General features: G+C 32.4%; 1 protein-coding gene across 1 annotated transcript; it reads left to right on the forward strand.

Annotated features, from left to right (window-relative positions):
• Window positions 1–976: 976 nt before the first annotated feature.
• Window positions 977–6,202, forward strand: LOC123893986 (carbamoyl-phosphate synthase large chain, chloroplastic). Its single transcript, XM_045943841.1, has 4 exons — window positions 977–2,562; window positions 2,856–3,548; window positions 3,976–5,537; window positions 5,866–6,202. The coding sequence occupies exons 1-3, from the start codon at window positions 1,285–1,287 to the stop codon at window positions 5,485–5,487; spliced, it is 3,483 nt and encodes a 1,160-aa protein (XP_045799797.1). The 5' UTR covers window positions 977–1,284; the 3' UTR covers window positions 5,488–5,537; window positions 5,866–6,202.
• The last annotated feature ends 17,285 nt before the right edge of the window (window positions 6,203–23,487 follow it).

Consider the following 23,487-nt stretch of genomic DNA (forward strand, 5'->3'; position numbering starts at 1 on the left):
ATTTTTTTATGTTATTAGTGTTTTTTTTTGAACAAGTTTATGTTATTAGTGTTATTTACAATTTAAATAGAGAATTATTCTTTGTGAATTTTTTTATTAAGAGTCCATTTTAAACTTTGAGCAAGACTTTCGAATAGTCGGAACCGATCCTAATGGACGTGAAGGGGTGGGAAGATCATAGAAAGGGAAAATAAATATAGACCAAACCCCAATTTGTGAGAGGATAAAACCTCCACGAGGGGGAGAGGTGGGCTATGATTTGGTAATTAACCAATTTGTGCAACATGTAAATTTCTACCTTTAAACTCAAACAATTCCTACTTTCAAAATTATATCAAATATCATATAATTTTAAAGTTAAATTGCATTTTTATCCTCTAACTTTTATAATCTTTGCAATTTTGACCCCATAACTTCCATAATAACACTTTTACCCCTTAACTTTAGCACATTTTGCTAAAAGTTGGCCCCTCCACTTATTTTGACCAAGCTAACTTTCATAATTGCACTTTTGACCACTAACTTTCATAAACCTGTGGTTTTGACCCCTTAACTTTCATAATAGTACTTTTAACACCTAACTCACCACTTTTGCAAATGGTTAACCTCACTGATTTAATCAAGTCAACACACACGTGAAAAATGACTCACATGTCCGTATGTCACATCAGCAAGTCAACATAACGTGGACAGTGATTCACATGACATGCTAACATAGCTAGTTGCTAAATGAGACAAAAATAAAACAACAAAAATTTAATCCTCAAATTGAAATTTGAATTTTTTTTTTGTCAAGCAATACAGTGACTAGAATTTCACTTTTTAAAGTGAATAAGTGAAAATATTAGAATTCGAACCCGATCCTTATCAACTGAACTATATTCCGGGACAATTGAAATTTAAAATTAACTTTAAAATTAAGTTGGGATTAAATTTCAGTTTACAATATAGGAAGAAAAGAAAAAGTTACTATTGTAACTTTGTAAGGAATAACGACAGATTTGTCAAAAAAAAAAAAAAAGGAATAACGACAGAGAAAAGCGATTCTTCTCACTTATCACACTCACACATGAGTAAGCTAAGTAGCAGACTCTCAGAATCCTGAAAGGTGACGAAACAAAACGAAGGACCATCACGGCGTACCCATTAAAAAAAAAGCACTTTCTTCCTTTTATTGACAACCAAACAAACCCTAAACCCTCTCTCTTTCTCTCTCTCACACTATACTATACATACATCATTTAACGCCTCCTTCAATCATCGTAACCCTAAAACCTTTTCACAATGTCAATCGCTTATTCCATCACTCATTTCAACAAACTTCCTCTCCATTCCTCTTCTTCCATTTTCTCTCCCATTCCTCGTTTTTCATCCAAACCTAATCTCCCATTCCAAATCTCTCAAAAACCGATCTCCTTTTCCGCCGTCGTCACACCCACCGCCACCACCACCGCATCCACACCAACACCATCTCCACAAACCCTAACAAAAGTCGGAAAAAGAACTGACATAAAGAAGATCCTAATTCTCGGTGCTGGTCCAATCGTAATAGGTCAAGCATGCGAATTCGATTATTCAGGAACACAAGCATGCAAAGCATTACGAGAAGAAGGTTATCAAGTTATTCTCATCAATTCAAATCCAGCTACTATTATGACAGATCCAGATATGGCTGATAGAACATATGTTACTCCAATGACACCTGAATTAGTTGAACAAGTTCTCGAAAAAGAGCGTCCCGACGCTCTTTTACCGACTATGGGTGGACAGACCGCTCTTAATTTGGCGGTTGCGTTGGCCGAAAGCGGTGTTTTGGAGAAATATGGTGTTGAGTTAATTGGGGCTAAGCTTGAAGCTATTAAAAAAGCTGAAGATAGAGAATTGTTTAAACAAGCTATGAAGAATATTGGGATAAAGACACCACCTTCAGGAACTTGTAGTACACTTGATGAGTGTATGCAAATTGCCAATGAAATCGAGTTTCCGTTGATTGTTAGACCGGCTTTTACTTTAGGTGGTACTGGTGGTGGGATTGCTTATAATAGAGAAGATTTAATGGAAATTTGTAAGGCTGGGATTGCGGCTAGTTTGACTAATCAGGTTTTGATTGAAAAATCTTTGTTGGGTTGGAAAGAATATGAACTTGAGGTTATGAGAGATTTAGCTGATAATGTTGTGATTATTTGTTCAATTGAGAATATTGATCCTATGGGTGTTCATACTGGTGATTCTATTACTGTTGCTCCTGCACAGACTTTGACCGATAAGGAGTATCAGCGATTGAGAGATTATTCCATTGCTATAATTAGAGAAATTGGTGTTGAATGTGGTGGTTCTAATGTTCAATTTGCTGTTAATCCCGTTGATGGTGAAGTTATGGTGATTGAGATGAATCCTAGAGTTTCTAGGTCTTCTGCTCTTGCTTCTAAGGCTACTGGATTTCCTATAGCGAAAATGGCGGCAAAGTTGTCTGTTGGTTATTCTTTGGATCAAATTCCAAATGATATAACCAAAAAGACTCCTGCTAGTTTTGAGCCTTCTATTGATTATGTGGTTACAAAGGTAATTCATGTCATGTTATCATATTTTTGTTTAAAAGCCGAAACTTTTACTAATTTTGCACTTTACTTTTCTTTTAAATTATGTATGGATCTGGGTAATAATATATTAATATGTCACTGCATGTGTCATTTGGGTTATCTAGTTTGTAATCTGATTAATAAACTAATAATATTTATGCCATGGAGCAAGACATGTGAATATTGTTGCAGTGGCAATGTTTGATTTGTTATTGTTTGCTGCTTTTTATTCAAACTTGGGTTTTTAACCTTGTGTTTACTCTGTTCAATTTGCAGATTCCTCGGTTTGCTTTTGAAAAATTTCCCGGTTCTCAGCCAATATTGACAACACAGATGAAATCGGTTGGAGAGTCAATGGCAGTTGGGCGAACCTTCCAGGAGTCCTTTCAAAAAGCTGTTCGTTCGCTAGAGTATGGACACGCTGGATGGGGTTGTGGACTGGTGAAGGAGTTGGACTATGATTGGGAACAGTTGAAGTATAACCTCCGTGTTCCTAATCCAGAGCGCATCCATGCCTTGTATGCTGCAATGAAGAAAGGGATGCAAATTGATGAAATCTTTGAGCTGAGTTTTATTGATAAATGGTTTCTCAGGCAGTTCAAGGATCTAGTTGATGTCGAAAATTTCTTGATGTCGCATAAACTGTCTGATTTGACAGATGTTGATTTCTATGAGGTGAAGAGAAGAGGATTTAGTGATAAACAGATAGCATTTGCAACAAAGTCCAATGAGAAAGAAGTTCGAGATAGGCGACTATCTCTTGGAGTTGTTCCAGCATATAAGAGAGTTGATACCTGTGCTGCAGAATTTGAAGCCAATACTCCTTATATGTACTCTTCTTATGATTTTGAGTGTGAATCAGCTCCCACTAATAGAAAGAAAGTTTTAATTTTGGGTGGAGGACCAAATAGAATCGGTCAAGGGATTGAGTTTGATTACTGTTGTTGTCATGCATCCTTTTCTCTCCAGGTGTGTTTTAATTCCTATTGTATTCCAGATATTCAAGTATTCTATTCATGCTCCACTGGTGGTGTAGTTGTTTGTCAATAGCTATAAAGAAATTACATATAAATTTTGTTCAGCTCTCTACTTTTTTCTTTGTAAAAAGTTTAAACCTTAGAGCTGGTGGTGTGGTACCGACATTGCTGCATAATAGCATGCCTACCATGATTTTAGCCTTCAATGTTGAAGTATTAAATTTAAATTTCATGCACTGTCCATCAGTTTGGTACCATGTACTTTAATTTAAGGTGATTAATTTGTCCGTGGTTTGATTTTTGCTTCAAAATGATAGGAACTGGTTCCCACTCATGTTGATTTTGGTCCAGATAGGTCTTATATTAGTTGATGTGCTACTAATTTCATTATATGTTATCATTGTCCATTGCTTTTGCAGGCAGCAGGATATGAGACAATCATGGTGAATTCGAATCCTGAGACCGTATCCACAGATTATGACACGAGTGACCGTCTCTACTTTGAGCCCTTGACTGTTGAAGATGTTGTGAACATTATTGATTTGGAAAGACCTGATGGTATCATTGTACAGTTTGGAGGTCAAACACCATTAAAATTATCTCTCCCTCTACAACAATACCTAGATGAACACAAGCCAGAATGCGCCAGTGGGAATGGTCATGTTCGCATTTGGGGAACATCTCCTGATTCTATTGATGTTGCTGAAGACAGGGAGAGGTTCAATGTGATGCTTCATGAACTACAGATTGAACACCCGAAAGGAGGAATTGCTAGGAGTGAAGCTGATGCACTTGCCATTGCAGCAGATGTTGGATACCCAGTTGTTGTTCGCCCTTCTTATGTTTTGGGTGGTCGAGCAATGGAGATTGTATATAGCGATGAACGACTTGTGACTTACCTTGAAACTGCTGTTGAGGTGGATCCAGAACGCCCTGTCCTTATTGACAAGTATTTATCTGATGCCGTTGAGATTGATATTGATGCACTGGCTGACTCACATGGCAATGTAGTTATTGGTGGGATAATGGAGCACATTGAACAGGCTGGAATACATTCCGGTGACTCTGCCTGTTCTATTCCCACAAGAACTGTTTCAGCTGCTTCCTTGGAGACAATCAGGTCATGGACTGAAAAATTGGCCAAAAAACTGAATGTGTGTGGGCTCATGAATTGTCAATATGCAATAACGCCATCGGGGAAGGTATATTTGCTTGAGGCCAACCCCCGAGCCTCTCGTACGGTGCCGTTTGTATCAAAAGCAATTGGCCACCCCTTGGCTAAATACGCTTCCCTTGTCATGTCTGGAAAGTCTCTTCATGATATAAATTTCACAAAAGAGGTTATTCCTAAACACGTGTCTGTCAAGGAAGCAGTTCTTCCCTTTTCAAAGTTCCCAGGTTGTGACGTTTTTCTAAGTCCTGAGATGCGAAGTACTGGTGAGGTCATGGGTATTGACCCTCTGTATAATATTGCATTTGCTAAGGCTCAAATTGCTGCTGGCCAGAAGTTACCACTATCTGGCAGTGTGTTCCTTAGCTTGAATGACTTAACGAAGCCTCACCTTGAGAAGATTGCGAAGGCTTTCATTGATAATGGATTTCAGATTGTTGCTACTGCTGGAACAGCTCTTGCTCTGAAATTCTGCAATATCCCAGCTGTGCTAGTGCTGAAGCTTCATGAAGGAAGGCCACATGCTGGTGACATGATAGCAAATGGAGACATTCAGCTGATGGTTGTCACCAGTTCGGATGATGCACTGGATCGGATAGATGGTCTGGCTCTGAGGAGGATGGCTTTGGATTACAAGGTTCCTATTGTTACAACTGTTAATGGTGCTATGGCAACTGCTGAAGCAATAAAGAGCTTGAAGTCCAATTCTATCAAAATGATTGCTCTTCAGGACTTCATTGTTGATGAACTTAAGGAGTGACAAATTTTGCAGACAACGATTTTTTTGAACCGATTAGGTGTTAGATACTAGTAAGCATCTCTGTTTTTCTCTTGTCCTTTTTTTATGCTTTCAAAACATATCAATTCTTTCAACTATCTAAGACTAATTATTTGTCATTTGTTAGGACACGTGGCATACTTTGATCTCAACATGCATTTATTGATAATTTTATGCAGTCTCATGCTTAAATTGCTCTGTTGAAATATTTCAAATACATGTACATATAATTAACTGCATGAGTTATTGTTAATAATCTTAATGAACTGTTTTGGATCACACTCCCTCATTAATGATATATCATATCTTTAACATCCTTGTTTTTGTGTACTGACCATGCTTAAAATTGGCCTGTTGCAGATTATTGTGAGCTTGTACAATTTTGTTAGATTTCGGAGCGGCAAATGATTTTCATTTGTAAGTGAAAGTGACCAAAAGAGATATGATTGGTATAATAATCTCTGTGCGGACTCCTCATAAAGCATTCCTTTGAAGCACTTGTGCTCGTGTGCAAGTTTTTGGAATGTTGTGGATTTCTATTGCTTAATAATTATTTTCGATTTAGAAATCTTGCAATTTCCATTTGATACTTGCTGCTTAGTTGATTTCATTCACGTGGAAATCCCAAACCAAAGATGCCAAGCATTAATAACTATGTTTAATTGTTTGTTTATCCTAAAAATTATGTTTGTTTGAACTTTTAAGTTAGTAATGTTATGGTTTTAACTTAAAATTGATTTGTAGAAGTAATGCTGAACTGGAAATATGGTATATAAGGACATAGTTTAGAACCATTACTAGGCAAATCAAATCAGATAGTTATCTGCACACATCACTGTGTACTGTGAAGATTATTTGCGATTGTTGGAATAATATTTTGGGTGTTTGGTCTTTTTTTCTTCAGTTTTAATTTGTTCGTTTTTATTAAGATGTAGAGAAAAATCAACCGGCAAAAATACCGAACTTGCTAGGTCGGACGCTATGTTCAGAGTTCAAACCTTGTTCCCTTCACTGTGTCCATTTTAATTTGTTCAAAATGAATGGTCGAGGTTAGCACACCAAATGAAAAACTTGCAACCCTTTCGTATGTTACTAGTTTAGAGTCCCATACATTCGTACTGATTTAAGCAACCTACTACAACCATTTACTACTAGCATTTTGTAACCATGGGGAATTCTCAACGGTACTTTCCTATGAAACAAATTCAGACAACATCAATAATCTTAGTATCTTTTTCAATTCGCACCACTCAGTACATTATTTACATTTCCCTACTCCAAATACCTGAAAGTGTCTGGTTCATCTTTGTCCTTCTTCATGTAGTTCAGGGTGATGAGACCCTCAAACTCGATGGCATTCTCGAATGCTTAGATATCAAGCTATAAATCAAATTCCAAAAATCATATCTTTGAATAACAAACACTAAATCTTCGAAAGATATTTATGCATTATTCTCAAGTCTCAAATAATTAGACAAGAATCTATTAACAAATAAAATAACTTAACTTATTAACAAATAATCAGACAAAATCAATTAAAGAAGGAACAATTGAATCTAAATAAAATAATTTTATTTCATTTAAATTCTAAATAAAAAATAAAAATATTGGCAAACAAATAGCAAGAATCTAACTAATATATTTATTTGTTTTTAGAGGAAATATATTTTATTGAAATATTTAGAGGAAATCTTTATGATATATATTTTTTTTAATTTAGATTTAAACAAAATTAAAGTACTGGCAAAAAAATAGACAAAATCTAAGTACAAATATTTTATTTATTCACAAAATCTTTGATTTATTTTTGTATAAAATCTTTTGGGTTTATTACTCACTCCAACTTATAAATACTTCTATCACCAAGACTCCTTTCACTTCACTCTCGACACACAAAAAAAGTTTTCTCCTCTGTCACTTCTCCTCATCACCAACTCTCTCTTCTACCAGAACCATCCTCAGAGTTTGCTATCACTACCAAAAAACCTAATCGCTATAGTTGTTAATTGTTTTTTTTCTCTCCCTCATTCTAGTTTTTCACTTCAAAGTTCAAACAAAACTTTTGAAAGATGAGGTAATCTTGTTGTTCCTTTGTATTTTTCTATATTGTTGTTGGCCGTTGAAGATCAAAACAAAGTTGTTGCTAAGTTTCGTGAAAAGTATCAGAAAAACTACGCTCGTTGGAACTGGAAGTTGGAGAACTTTATGATCAGCCGAAAACCACCAGTTATGGCATTTAGTTTGTCTTCTTCAATTCACAGGTAATTACTTTACTATCTTTATATATATTTTTACCACTATTTTTAAGAATAATTTGATCAAAGAAACTAAATTGTATCAATTTATTAACTATATTTATGAGTAATATGTATATTATCATGAATTGGGTAACACCTGCTTCATCGGGATGATATGCACATTCCTCAGAAACATAGCCAATAAATTGATTCACTCTAATTTCTTTGATAAAATTCTTCTTAAAAAGGAAGTAAAGAATCTTCCTATGTGCAGGAACAAGATCATCCATCATAGATGGAAGTTCCTTTTTAACTTAGCAATAGTCAAGATTTAAATAATTGTTGACAATAGTCAAGATTATTCTCAAGATGGAAAGTTGCTTTTTAACTTAGGAATAGTCAAGATAAAATTCTTCTTAAATTCATAATCAGAAGACAGAGAGAAAAATTGTTATACACTTACACTATTAAACAAGGCCATGGGCCCATCTAAGAAGTGTTTGTAATTTACAGAAAAATGATATGGTTTTTGTGTTTTTGTATTGAGATATAATTTTAGAGAGAAAATTCTCCTTAAATATAGGGTTATATGAAGAATACTAAAGTTCTTATTTTATTCATTATGCTTATGGCTCTATCACTATGCCTCTATATATAGAGCTACATAAAAACAAATCATATATTTTTAAAACAAAACTAATCCTATAATAAATTCTAAACAAATCTTAAATATTCTAAATAGAAATATAAATCATAAAACCTAATATTATCATATTTTAAATATAAATCTAAATAATATTTAAATCTAAGATCTTCAGAAGATATTTAGGCATATTATTCTCAACACTCCTCCTTGACTGAATATCTTTTGTGCGTATCCAATCCGAGCTTCTTGAAAAATTATTCTTCTTGTTTTGATTCTTCTTCTTATCGCAAGCTTTAGCATCTTTGTACCTTGTGGACTTCATGGTAGAAACATTGTATTTGTTATGACTTTTAAGTGATTTTTCACAAGCATATTTATTCTCCTCCTTAACTTGAAATTTCTTCAAAATACCTGAATCTTCGCGATCTTCTTTGAATTTAAGTTCTTTTTTCTCTTCAATAATATGATCATTCTACATTAAATCTAAAACAAATCTTTTGCCTTTAATCCGAGATGTGATCACTTCCTTATTGTTTTGATCCTTAATCACACAACTTTTATGTTCAAATATCACTTTATAATTTTTCTCCAACAACTGAGCAACACTTAAAAGATTCTGATTAATTTCAGGAACATATAAAACATTGGAAATTTGTTTCATACCTGCATGAGTTTTAATTGAAATTGTTCCAATGCCTTCCACTGCAATTTGTTCTCCATTCTCAATTCTGACTTTGGAAATAGAAGTTTTATTGAGCTCTTTGAAAAGATCTCGATCATAAGTCATATGGTTTTGGAAAGAAATACCAACACAAACCATGTCCTCATTGCAAAAAGGATAATCACTCACCAAAAAATTGTTGGTGGAGGCCTGATGCAAAATGTGAAAAATGTGGTAAATTAGGTCATATGATGAAGGTATGCACATCACAACAACAACAAGGAGATGTTAACATTGCTCATGAACAATATGAAGAAGACCAAAAACTACTACTTGCAATCTCAGGTTTTACAACCAACAAACCGTCAAAAGAATGGCTCATTGACAGTGGTTGCACAAACCATATGACTTATGATCGAGATCTTTTCAAAGAGCTCAATAAAACTTCTATTTCCAAAGTCAGAATTGGGAATGGAGAACAAATTGCAGTGGAAGACATTGGAACAATTTCAATTAAAACTCATGCAGGTATGAAACAAATTACCAATGTTTTATATGTTCCTGAAATTAATCAGAATCTTTTAAGTGTTGCTCAGTTGTTGGAGAAAAATTATAAAGTGATATTTGAACATAAAAGTTGTGTGATTAAGGATCAAAACAATAAGGAAGTGATCACATCTCAGATTAAAGGCAAAAGATTTGTTTTAGATTTAATGAAGAATTATCATATTATTGAAGAGAAAAAAGAACTTAAATTCAAAGAAGATCGCAAAGATTCAGGTATTTTGAAGAAATTTCAAGTTAAGGAGGAGAATAAATATGCTTGTGAAAAATCACCTAAAAGTCATAACAAATACAATGTTTCTACCATGAAGTCCACAAGGCACAAAGATGCTAAAGCTTGCGATAAGAAGAAGAATCAAAACAAGAAGAATAATTTTTCAAGAAGCTCAGATTGGATACGCACAAAAGATATTCAGTCAAAGAGGAGTGTTGAGAATAATATGCTTAAATATCTTCTGAAGATCTTAGATTTAAATATTATTTAGATTTATATTTAAAATATGATAATATTAGGTTTTATGATTTATATTTCTATTTAGAATATTTAAGATTTGTTTAGAATTTATTATAGGATTAGTTTTGTTTTAAAAATATATGATTTGTTTTTATGTAGCTCTATATATAGAGCCATAAGCATAATGAATAAAATAAGAACTTTAGTATTCTTCATATAACCCTATATTTGAGGAGAGTTTTCTCCCTAAAATTATATCTCACCAAATTCCGCAATACAAAAACACAAAAAACCATATCAAAGATGAAACATCTATACGATTCAAATAATTCATCAATATTCTATATGCTATTGCTAAGTTGTAAAGGAACTTCAATATATGATGGATGAACTTGTTCCTGCCAAAAGAAAGATTCTTTACTACTCTTTTAAGAAGAATTTGATTAAAGAAATAAAAGTGAATCAATTTATCGCTATGTTTCTGAGAAATATGCATATCATCATGAATTGGGCAACACGTGTTTCATCGTGATGATATGCACATTTCTCAGAAACATAGGCAATAAATTGATTCACTTTAATTTCTTTGATAAAATCCAAAGGAAGATTCTTTACTACTCTTTTAAGAAGAATTTGATGAAAGAAATAAAAGTGAATAAATTTATTGCTATGTTTATGAGGAATATGGATATCATCATGAATTGGGCAACACGTGCTTCATCGTGATGATATGCACATTTCTCAGAAACATAGGCAATAAATTGATTCACTTTAATTTCTTTGATAAAATTCTTCTTAAAAGAAAAGTAAAGAATCTTTCTATGGGCAGGATAGATGGAAGTTCCTTTTAACTTAGCAATAGTCAAGATGAAACATCTATACGATTCAAATAATTCATCAATAAAGAGTAAATTCTATATGCTATTGCTAAGTTGAAAAGAAACTTCCATATATGATGAATGAACTTGTTTCTGCCCAAAGGAAGACTCTTTACTACTCTTTTAAGAAGAATTTGATGAAAGAAATAAAAGTGAATCAATTTATTGTTATGTTTCTGAGGAATATGCATATCATCATGAATTGGGCAACAGGTGCTTCATCGTGATGATATGCACATTTCTCATAAACATAGGCAATAAATTGATTTACTTTAATTTCTTAAAATTCTTCTTAAAAGAGCATTAAAGAATCTTCCTTTGAGCAGAAACAAGGTCATCCATCATAGATGGAAGTTCCTTTTTATCTTAGCAATAGTCGAGATGAAACATCTATTCGATTCAAATAATTCATCAATAAAGAGTAAATTCTATATGCTATTGCTAAGTTAAAAAGGAACTTCCATCTATGATGGATGACCTTGTTTCTGCTCAAAGGAAGATTCTTTAGTGCTCTTTTAAGAAGAATTTTATCAAAGAAATTAAAGTAAATCAATTTATTGCTATGTTTCTGAGGAATATGCATATCATCATGAATTGGGCAACACGTGCTTCATCGTGATGATATGCACATTTCTCAGAAACATAGGCAATAAATTGATTTACTTTAATTTCTTTGATAAAATTCTTCTTAAAAGAGCATTAAAGAATCTTCCTTTGGGCAGAAACAAGGTCATCCATCATAGATGGAAGTTCCTTTTTAACTTAGCAATAGTCAAGATGAAACATCTATACGATTCAAGAATTCTGGTCAATTTTTTGATAAATTATTTTTTATAATGAATGACTGAGATCACAATGCAGTGGTTCTGTTCTTGAGCTTCATGTACATGTATAGATTATTTCGGAGAATTTGAGTTTAAATTTTGACTAGTGTAATGTTTAAACAAACTTTACTTACTTTCGGATAAACACTAGATTACAAGTATTTCTTTTTTCTTTAAAAAATTTGAGAGTTAAAAAAAAAAAAATACAACTTTCCAATTCAAAGGCGAGAAAAAATATTGCTCTGACTCAATTGAGGGGAGTGAAAATACTTTGCCTAAAGATAGAAGAAAACTAAGGAGAGATAAATGTAATGCAATGATTTCTTTAAGGAGGACACCAAAAGGTAATGTAAATATGAAGGTGCACCATTTCATAAAGATCATTTCTCTCCCGCCATTATTTCTTTTCTACTTCTTGAATTTCCATTTTTGTCTTTGGATTACTGCGGTTTATACGAATCGAAGGAATTTGACATGATGATAAACTTCGGTAACCACTTACCGAAATCTGAGACATTTCGGGTCGCAGGTACCGAAACAATTATTTCGTTAAACTTTGCTTATCAAAAAAAAAAAATTATTTCGTTAAACTTCCGCCGAAAATGGCCTAATAAGCGACCCAATGAAAATTTCGATAACAACGTACCGAAATCTAGGATATTTTGGTTCGCAGGTACCGAACAAGTTGACGTTCGGTTTCTGTGTACTGAAAATGCTAATGTTCGGTTCGCAGTTACCGAAATGGTCTAATATTTGACTTCGGTGAATATAAACCGAAGTTTTTTGGCAAATTTTTTTTAAATCGCAAGAGACAAAATGAGATTTTTGGGGGTATAAAAGAAATATGGGGGTCGGGAGAGAAATGATCTTTCATAAAGGTCTCCTTAATCAGAGATGAACTGTATCCTACAGTAAAGTCATTTGCATGCATATGGGCTTAGGTGATTCATCAGCTTTTGGTCACTACTACAAATCAGTGGTCCAATATTTAGAAAATTTCTCATCCCACTACCCACTTTCTCACCCATCCTCTGGAAATTCCATTTTTGCCCTTGGTCAAAAAATTCGGAACGCGTTTTACGAATTTTTTTAGTTCAAATTTGGAAAAAATTCGGAAAACACATTTCGAAGTTGTTTTTAAAGGCAAAAAAATTTCGGAAAACGCGTTCCGAATTTTTTGACCAAAGACAAAAATAGAATTTTCAGGAGTGTGGTGAGAAAGTTGGTAGGTGGGATGAGAAATTTTCCAATATTTATCTAAAACAATAATTAAGTGGTCCATTTATAACTCGGGGCGTGCGAGAATGATAGGAGGCGCGAACTCTAAATCTTAATCACGTAGGTCTAATTTTATGCTTTTAGTAGCACTAAGAACTTAGGGAACGAATAGCTTAACTTTTCCTAATAACAACCTGGTGATTATTTGTAAATAAATTTTATCCTTAAATAAATCTTAATCATGTGGCCTAATTTTAAGCAATGGCTTAACTCTTCAAAATGTGACAACCTATACTTCAATGTAAATTAATCACGTTGTCAAAATTTCTAATTGATAATGTTGAATTTGAATTGAAAACTACTACTAGTAATCATGAAAATGGTACTAATACTATTACTACTACTACTACTAGCAAATGCTCTTGCAAATTCACAACGAGGCATGTTATGTTATAAGTAGTGATACGACCAATCATTAATATTACTCTTTTGAAAAAAAAAAATTTCTACCACAACAATTTTCATTCTACCTCAACAATTGGATTTGAAATGATAAATATGCGCTCATATATAATATAAAATTGTAAAAAAAAAATCATTCTCTACCCTATTCAAAAAAAGTGTACCGGTGTGAGTGAGACGCAATTGAGAGAGTAACTGAAATAATACACTTTTTTGAAGTGTGCCGGTTTGAAAAACTATACTGATACACTTTTTCAAGTTTGCCGGTATGCATATTCATACCAGTACACTTTCATGTGAGTGTACCGGTATAAATATTCATATCGGTACACTTCAAAAAAGTGTACCGGTAACGTTTTCAAATCGGCACACTTCAACAAAAGTGTACCGATATGCTTTCGGCGTTTTAATTTAAATTTACATACCGGCACACTTGTTTCAAAGTGCACCGGTTCAATGTGAGTTTTTTAATTATTTTTTTTCAGTGGTGCGCACCAGAGGAGTAGACGGGAGAATTAGGTAGCGCAGATCCGGACATGCAGAGTCTCTACAGCGTTAGGGGGAGTCAGATCACGATGAGCTTTTGCCGACAGTGCCTGAGCAGCAGGGCTGACCTGGAGGGTCGATCGATACGAGTCTTCTGACTCGATACGAGCAGCATGTTGCTCATTATCTATGGTTTGGTCAGGTAATCAATTGTTTGTTTGGTTATTATTTGTTACGTTATATTGATGAAATTATTTTTAATTTACATTGTTTACACTCTCGTTACAACTGTTAAATTCTTATTTTGCATACAAATTTAGTGTTGAAATATTATAGTGACAACCTATAATTCAATGTAAATTAATCACGTTGTCAAAATTTCTAATTGATAATGTTGAATTTGAATTGAAAACTACCACTAGTAATCATGAATGGTACTGTTACCTACTACTACTAGCAAATGCTCTTGCAAATTCACAACGAGGCATGTTATGTTACAAAGTAGTAATACGACCAATCATTACATATATATGACTTGCGTTCCAAGGTCCCATGATAGGACCAGGGCCGGTCCCGAGTATTTGGAGGCCCTGTTTGAAAATTAAAAATGAATTTTTAATAAAAATATAATATTTTTTTTAAAAAGTCATTCTCTATTTAAATTATAAATAACATAAAAAATAGTCATCATAGTAAATAACATGTAAAACCAACATATTTTAATCAATAACATTAAAATACATCTTCAATCTAATATCATTATCAACTTTACATTTCTTTCGGAAAAAAAAAAACTTTCTTATAATGTTGCTTCGTTTTTTACAACAACCGCAAGTTACTTATAAAATTAAAAGTGTATCTATTAAATTTTCTTTTTCTTGAGTAATAAAATATTTTTTGTAGTAACAAAGTCATTAATTTTTTTTATATATATAAATTTTTTAATAAACCGATATAAACAATCGGAGGCCCTCTAAATGTTTGAGGCCCTGCGCGGTGGCACACCTTGCACACCCACAGGGCCGGCCCTGGATAGGACAAATGACGATGACCAATGCCTTGGGACAACTCCCTTCAATAAAGTTCCACGTGGAACTCGCAAATTTTTGAAAGTTAAATGTAAATTCATTTGAAAGTTAAATGTAAATTCAGGTGTCGGTCGTTCTCAGTTCGAAAGTCTAATATTTATATTGGGATTTGCCCTGAAAACGAGGAAGACAACAAATATTACCGGTTTGGCGCCTCGGGCGAAAATTTGGTGCCTCAGGCGAAAATTTCAGCAGAACAGGAGCTGACTTTCTGTTTTTGCGCCCCGGGCGAAAATTCCCGTGCCCCGGGCGAAATATGCGCCCCAGGTGAAAAAAGCTGTGCCCGGGCAGAAAACTGCGCAGTAATATATATATGTCACGTTTTCTGATATTTGTAAGGTGATTTTAGGGTTTCTAAAGCCAACAAAAGACTAGGGTTTATTAGAGAACTTCTCTTGGGCATACTCTAGGGTTGGGGATTGATTCATCACCTTGTAAACACTTATTGATTGAATCTCTTGGTCACGAGGAGAGATTCAGGAAAAAGGTAGAATTTAGGATGAAGGCTAAATTCTTGCAACTCTTGTATTGAATCTTTGTAATCGAACTTTTCATTGATAGTGGAACAGATAGTGACTCTCTCCCTCAGAGTAGGTCAGTTTTGACTGAACTAGGTAAACATTTGCTTCGTGTTCTTTACAGTTTTATTGTTTATCTTTTGTTCATGATTATTATTGCTATTTCTACATTTTGATTGCTTATTCGATTTGCTCCACACATCAAGATTATTGGTGTGATTTTATTAAACAATTCACAACAATTTCATATATTAGACTTACATTGTGTTGAATCATGGGAGAGTCTTACTATGTTATATTAATATATTAATTAGACTAAGAGCAACTATGTACGCAAATTAGGATGAATATTACATCTTCACAAAAATCTTAAGATATTAAATTTACAAGTCTCATTTTTTATGTTTGTTTAAACTCAACTCTTTTATCTAATAAAAACTCTCTCACTCCATGTGTTTGGATGAAGGGAGCTTCACCGGATTGAATCAACATATTGAAATAAGATCAACTACACAAAAGTAACGTTGGACACAACATCTTCACCAAAAACATTAAAATATTCAGTTTATATAGGTTCTCTATTTTATATATTACTCAAACTCAACTCTTCTATATGATGGAATTCCCTCGACGCTATTCCATCAATTCAAAGTGAACTCTGATGTCATTGTTGAATATCATGAGAGTCTCATTAAGTTGGATCAACACATTGCGTCAAAATTAATCAAAACAGTCAGAGAGACATTGCATTTTTACCAAAAACATTAAGACATTGAGTTTATGTGTCCCATCTCTTATACGTTGTTCAACCTCAACTTTTCCATTTAATTTGAGATTTTAATTCACACCTGACATATCACAACATTGATATCAAAGTTTGGTTCGACTTGAAGGGAGAGCGAGAGAGATTCCTAGTGTTGTATCACGGACGCAGAGAGTCTTACACTTGAGGGGATGCTATTATGATATTTGAAGTGAGTTTAAAGTCTCACATTTTATGAAATAGTTGAGGTTGAATAACATATAAATGAAAGACCTATAAATCCATTATCGTATGGTTTTTGGTAAAAATGTGGTGCCTCTTTCAATGGCCCCTAGAGCATATTGAGGGGACTAAAGATAATTTTTCTCTCTCAATTGTGTGGTTGTTCTTGGCCAAATATTTTGATCCAACCCAGTGATATTTGTCTATCATCCAATAGACTGTATACTTTTCCTTCATCTTAAATATAATTTTTTTGGATTAGTACTATTATTTAATAGAATTTAATTGATATATATTTACTCCTCCGACCACTATTATAAAAACATTTGATTTTTTTACTACATTAAAAAAGTAATGTATCAAGTCTATAGACGAACCCAACTAAAAAAAATGTGATCAAATCCTTGGGAAAAAAAAGTGTGATCAAATTACCCTTAAAAATTTAGTATAAAGATCTACATTTTTTTTCAAAAGTGTGTGGAAAATGTGTTACAAATTTAGTAGTATATAGTAATCATATCATATCATAAATCAAGAGTGTTAATAGTACATATAGTAGAATTTTGGAAATTTGCAATTTAAATAATGCTATGATGATTACTATAATATAAGACCCTCCCTCCCATCCGATTTTCTTGTGTGATAAACGAGTTGAACGACTCTACACCAACCTTGCCCTACCTCGTGGCCAATGAGCTTAGTCGCACGCATGCAGACACAAAATATATACACTTATTTTCCGCTAAAAGACATGATTTACTACTGAAATTCTTCCATATTTCATTCCATCTATATTAGTCATTAGGTGGTTGTTAGAGAGTAGAAAGTAGAAACCCCAAATACATATTATAGCACTTGTCAACTAAGAGGTGGCCTTAGTAAAGTAACCCCAATTAATAAATATCACCTTCTTATTATTATTATTATTATTATTATTATTATTATTATTATTATTATTATTATTATTATCATGAAAATGCTAATTATTATTATTATTATTATAACTAAATTGAATAATTGATACCTTAACTTATTTATTAATTTTATATTGATCGCTTAACTAATTAACATCATGCAAAAATTATTTTAATATCATTCCAAAAAATTTCGTTTTCTACGCTTTCATAAACACCACAAGAGGTAATGATGACAAACATACAAAATTTTAACCTAAGAATATATGGCAGTATAATTTATACCTATATATAAAAAGGATATAAATTTTTTGGTGCGAACATTTTATAATACTAACAATACCCTTACTATTTTTTAGCAGCAAAATTTTTTTATTAACAAACTCATCATAATATAAGACATTTTTTTTTAACGGCAAAAATATTTTATTAACAAACTTACCATAATATAAGAATTTTTTTTTACATAAGTTTGTATAATAGACGCAGACACATGTGATAAAACATTTCCTACTCATATATTCAAACCTTTGCCACTTATTGACATAAGTTTCCATAATAAACACATAAATCATTTATTTCCTACTTATATATATTCAAACCTTTTCCTCCTTATTTATTCAAACCTTTGCCACTTGTCGCACATGACATTGAATCATTGATACATCATATAGGTTAGTGTAGATCATACTTACGAGTAACGCGGTATTGGTTGTTTATGAACTTTATACAAAGACTCCATTCCTCATCTTTACATTATACTAATACTAGTACTATTTTTTCGAAGTAAATTCAATACTTGATTAAATTCGGTAACTAAGGCGTTGTGCTGTCTCCATTTGATTAGCACAAGTTCAAAACTTCAAACACAAGGTACAAACACGCACGTGCGATTGGATTACCATGATCCGTTTCACTTATATGAAATCAAGATAGATACAAATACAATTATTACAAATACATGAATAATCTCTTACTGCTAATGAGTTTTTACCTCAACTCATTTTACACTTTTACTTAGATAAACTTGAATCATAAAATTATACGAGTTTTTCAAAAATTAAAATAATATTAATTATTTTTTGGCTTAAATATCACATTAGTTTTTGTATGTTTTTGTTTTTTTTGTGTCGACTTTTTATAATACCAACAATACCCTTATTTTTTTTAGCAACAAAAATCTTTTATTAACAAACTCACCATAACACCAAAAATCTTTTATTAACAAACTCACCATAACATAAGACATTTTTTTTTACATAAGTTAGACACAGACAGGCGCGGAACGTGTCTGTCTAGCCCCCCGCTAGTATATATAAGAGCTTCATGTTTTTAAAAATATTATGTAATGGGATATCGACTCGAAAATATTATGCAAATTATGTATATATAAGAAAATGCAAAAAAGACATGCCTTATTTTTGTTGCTAAAAAAAAAAATCAAGGATATTAATTGATATTCTGAAAAGTCCACATCAAATTTTTTTGTATCCTATTTATATATAGATATATATCTATTTGAAACCCTAAACTATATATAAGGAATAAGTAAAGTAAAAAAGAATTTTGTTTTTTTTGTTAATTAAAAAAAAAAGTAAAAAACGTGAAGCTCTTATATATATATATATATATATATATATATATATAAGGATTTTAATTTTTTTTTTCTTTTTTTAAGAAAAAAATTGTTTTTTTTGTCCTTCATTAATCTAAAAATTTTGATTTTGGTCATTCATTTGTCACATCATAGTTGCCACATGTCAAACCGTTAGCCACATCAGCGTTTTTTGGAAGGCAGTTGACAAGAGGGACGAAAACCAACATGATTTGCACTTGCAGAGACTTTTTTAAACAAACAAAAAAAAAACAATACAGGAACTAAAACAAAAAAAAAAAACAGAAACATACAGGGATCAATGTGATATTTAAGCCTTATTTTTTTTGTCAAGTGGTTGAAAATCTCACTCTTAAAGATGGATAAATGGGATGATCGGGATTAAAACTCTGGTCCCTTGTATATATAATGCAATGTCCTTGAGCTATGCTCACGTGACAATATTAATACTATAAACACGACAATATTTTAAAATATTAACTTAATTATAAAAGTAAAATATATCAAATTACTCCACCATATCAATATAAACATCCAAATAACATTCATAAGTTTTTAAAGTAATAAGTTAAAAGTAACCATAAAAACAACTAGGGTTACTCTCTTCAAAAGTTCAATTCTCCTACAATGCTACTTCATTGCTATATTCATCTCCAATATCATCAAATTCTACTTCAAATAATAAAATATCTTTAATATTACAACCAAAAACTAAATTAATCGAAGGTGGAGGTGAGAAAAGTTGTTTGTTTTGACATGTGAGCTAAAAAAAATTGGACCAACAAAATAAAATTGGGTCTTTACAGGGTAAATTCACAAATACATTTTTAACATCTTTTTTTTTTACAACATTTTTAATCCATTTTAAAAATATAAAAATGTGAGAATGGACTCATAATCCGTATTAGACATGAAGGTGGGTATTAAAATTGTATTTGAGTCCCATATTATCAAAATTGTTGAGTTGTTGGATGTATAATTTCGTTCACAATGATATACTAGCAAGTTTATCCGTTATACTTTTTGTCAAAAAAAATATAAACGAGTTTCACCAATAACTCTACTCGAACTAGCTATAGTTCTAACAAGAGAGAGTGGAGATAATCGATTGATTTATCTTTTATCCTTGGAGGCTGCTATGTATATTGTTTACTATATGATAAGGTTTGACGGCAAGAGAAGAAAAAATCGAACACAAACAAAAGTGGATATGGGAAATGCCTTTAATGTCTAATCCACCCTTTTGTTTTGCACAAAATAAAAGTTATTGTCTTTAAACATGTTAATAAGATTGTGACTTTTGGGGTTTTATGAGTTGGAATTACTATGATCTGAGTCCAATAAATCTGGAAGATGAATACTAAGACGTGTAGAATGTGAATCATAGACTCATTCATGAATTTATAGTCAAATTTACTAGGCCTAGCTAGCTAGGCATATAATATGCAAGTATTTAATTTAATTTTCCCTATAAAAAAATTTCCTTTGTTGTGTTATTTCAATTAATTTATAAAATCTTGCATTGAAGTAAAAGAAGAAGTTAAAATAAAGGAACAGGCAGGATATATATTGTCAATAAAATGGGGTTTTTCAAAGTTATAGGATGAGTTTTCATACAAGCTGCCAAAGAGAAGTATCACAATCCAAAAACCTAACATAGAAGTAAGAACATATATATGAGAGGCAATGCAGCCACGTAAGACAACTAATTTCAACCCTGACCTCATTTTTCTTAATTTTTCCAACGTAGGAGTTCAACTGCGAATAGTAATTAATCTCACATCGACTCGACTGTAAATAAGAGTCGGCGTATGGATAGGGTAAGAGTAGAATGTATTCATCTCCTCCTTATTCTTGCAAGGATCTCCATACACATATATAAATCGACATTCTAACTACGAATGCGTTAAATAAAAGATACGTAAGTGTTGTAAACTTTGGAGTATCCAGTCCAATGATCAAGTAATTTGAGGGGATTGGTAACAAATTAGCAAGTGTACTAATTTATCGTTAAGTAATAAAATTTATAAAGTTCGTATCCGCAGGGATTGTTTCAATCTTGACAAAACAATTGTATCGTATTTAGGACGAAAATAAAAGGGGGGTTTTCTTTGGTTTGAAGTTTAATCATAAACTAGAAATAACTTAGGATTCCAAGTAATAAAAGAAAAGCGATTGATCCTCTTGGTTCATCTAATTACTACTTCTCTTGGTAATTTCATGTATGATTACAAATTAGTCAATTTAGTTTCATGATTAGATTAAATCTCAAATGATTATGCCCAATGTCTTGGTAACACAATCCTCTCTCTTGATCATCGATTCCTAATGTCTTAGTTAATCTATGATCAATTGAGGTTTACAACCTTTAATCTTTTAATCTCAATTAACAATCCGAAATGTCTTAAGTGAAAGTTAATTGATCAATCATTCCTAGATCGATCATTCATTCCTATCGTCATAGTAAAACAAATAATTGAAATCATTACACAATTGATCAAGTCATGCAAAGCATTAAGCACAAGGAATAATCAAAGAAACTAACTTCGTAATTCATTGATCATATCATATGATAATCACATTGTTCAAGAAAAATAACAATTAAAATCCCCTAAGGACCAATCATGGAAATTTAGCTACTCATAATAAAATAAAAATAAAACAATGGAAAAGGGAATGGAAAAGGGAAAATAAAACCAAAGCAGGAGCTTGAATAGTGCCCAACGAGATCACTTTCCATGCTTAAAGATCCATGATGTATTCCTTCATTCCCCCATTGGGTTGGCTCCTGTTCCCGTCGTCGTCTCCCCTCTTTCTCTCTCTGCGTAGCTTTCGTCCCTTGATGTCTTGTGTTGTTCTTTGATATAAAGCTTTTCTCTTCTCTTGGTGGATCGGATCCCCTGATGGCATAAGGCCCACGTGCCTTTTAACTTGGCAATCCATTGCTTTGTTTTCTATTAGCACCAACCAATCACACTATCCTGGGTTGCCTCCCAAGAAGCGCTTCTTTAACGTCATTAGCTTGACGCCTCAACCTTTGTTAGGGTGGCATATATGTCAAAAAGAACACGTCATCCTTCTTTTTCCGCTTGTTGGTTAAGAATTCCATGAACTTAGCATAGAGAAGCAAATGTTTCCATCTTCCAACAACTAAGCTTTTGGAACAAGCACTCTCCCACCTTGGAGAAGGTTGAAACTTCTTTTGCAAGAGACTTTTTGCTCTAATCTCCATTTGTTGAGACTCAAATGTCACATAAAGATCTATGCTCTTCACTCTTCTCATGCCATTATTTTTGTCTTTCAATTTTTCTTCTTCTCCAATAGCATGATGTTTCATCTTCATCTTAACCAACTTCTCGGACTCATTTGCCTTTTCAACAAGATTACCACACTCAACTTCAAATCCATCAAATGAACCTTGATTTGACCTCAAAAATTCATCCAAAATCTTTTTGAGTTGAAAGTTGTAATCAATGTTGATCACTTCACGCTCTTTTTCCTTCAAACAATACTCCTCACAATAGTCATTGTGATGATTCGCTCCACAAAAATCACTTCTCGCCTTCAATCTCGAAATCTTTGCATCCAACCTCTCTTGTGCATAAGATAGTAAACATAGTTGATAATAAATGATATTTATTTCTTTGGAATCAACCAATCTATTATCAATCCATTTCATTGCTACAAAACTTAGAGAAAATTTTCAGCAGCAAAAAAAAACTAAAGAAGACATAAAGAGAAAATTTATATATACAAGAATAAAATGAAAATAATAGAAAGAAAAAAAAAATCCTAAGTAAAATAAATTGCCTTGTCAAAATTAATCAACAATCCCCGGCAACGGCGCCAAAAACTTGATAGAAATTTAGCAAGTGTACTAAATAGTCGTCAAGTAATAAAATTTATAAAGTTCGTATCCGCAGGGATTGTTTCAATCTCGACAAAACAATTAAATTAATTTAGGATTAATAATTAAAATGCAAAGGGGGGAGTTTAACTTGGTTTGAATTTTTATCATAAACTTAGAAATAACTTGGGATTCAAATTGATGGAAGAAAAACAATTGATCCCTTTGGTTCATCTAATTACTACTTCTCTTGGTAATTTCATGTATGATTACGAATTTACTCAATTTAGTTTCACGATTAGATTAAATCAAAAATGATTATGCCCAATGTCTTGGTAACATAATCCTCTCCCTTGATCATCGATTCCTAATGTCTTAGGTAATCTATGATCAATTGAGGTGTACAACCTTTAATCTTTTAATCTCAATTAACAATCCGAAATGTCTTAAGTGAAAGTTAATTGATCAATCATTCCTAGATCGATCATTCATTCCTATCGTCATAGTAAAACAAATAATTGAAATCATCACACAATTGATCAAGTCATGTAAAGCATTAAGCACAAAGAATAATTGAAGAAACTA

Source organism: Trifolium pratense, linkage group LG7 (assembly GCF_020283565.1).
Source record: "Trifolium pratense cultivar HEN17-A07 linkage group LG7, ARS_RC_1.1, whole genome shotgun sequence".
Taxonomy (NCBI): Eukaryota; Viridiplantae; Streptophyta; class Magnoliopsida; order Fabales; family Fabaceae; genus Trifolium; species Trifolium pratense.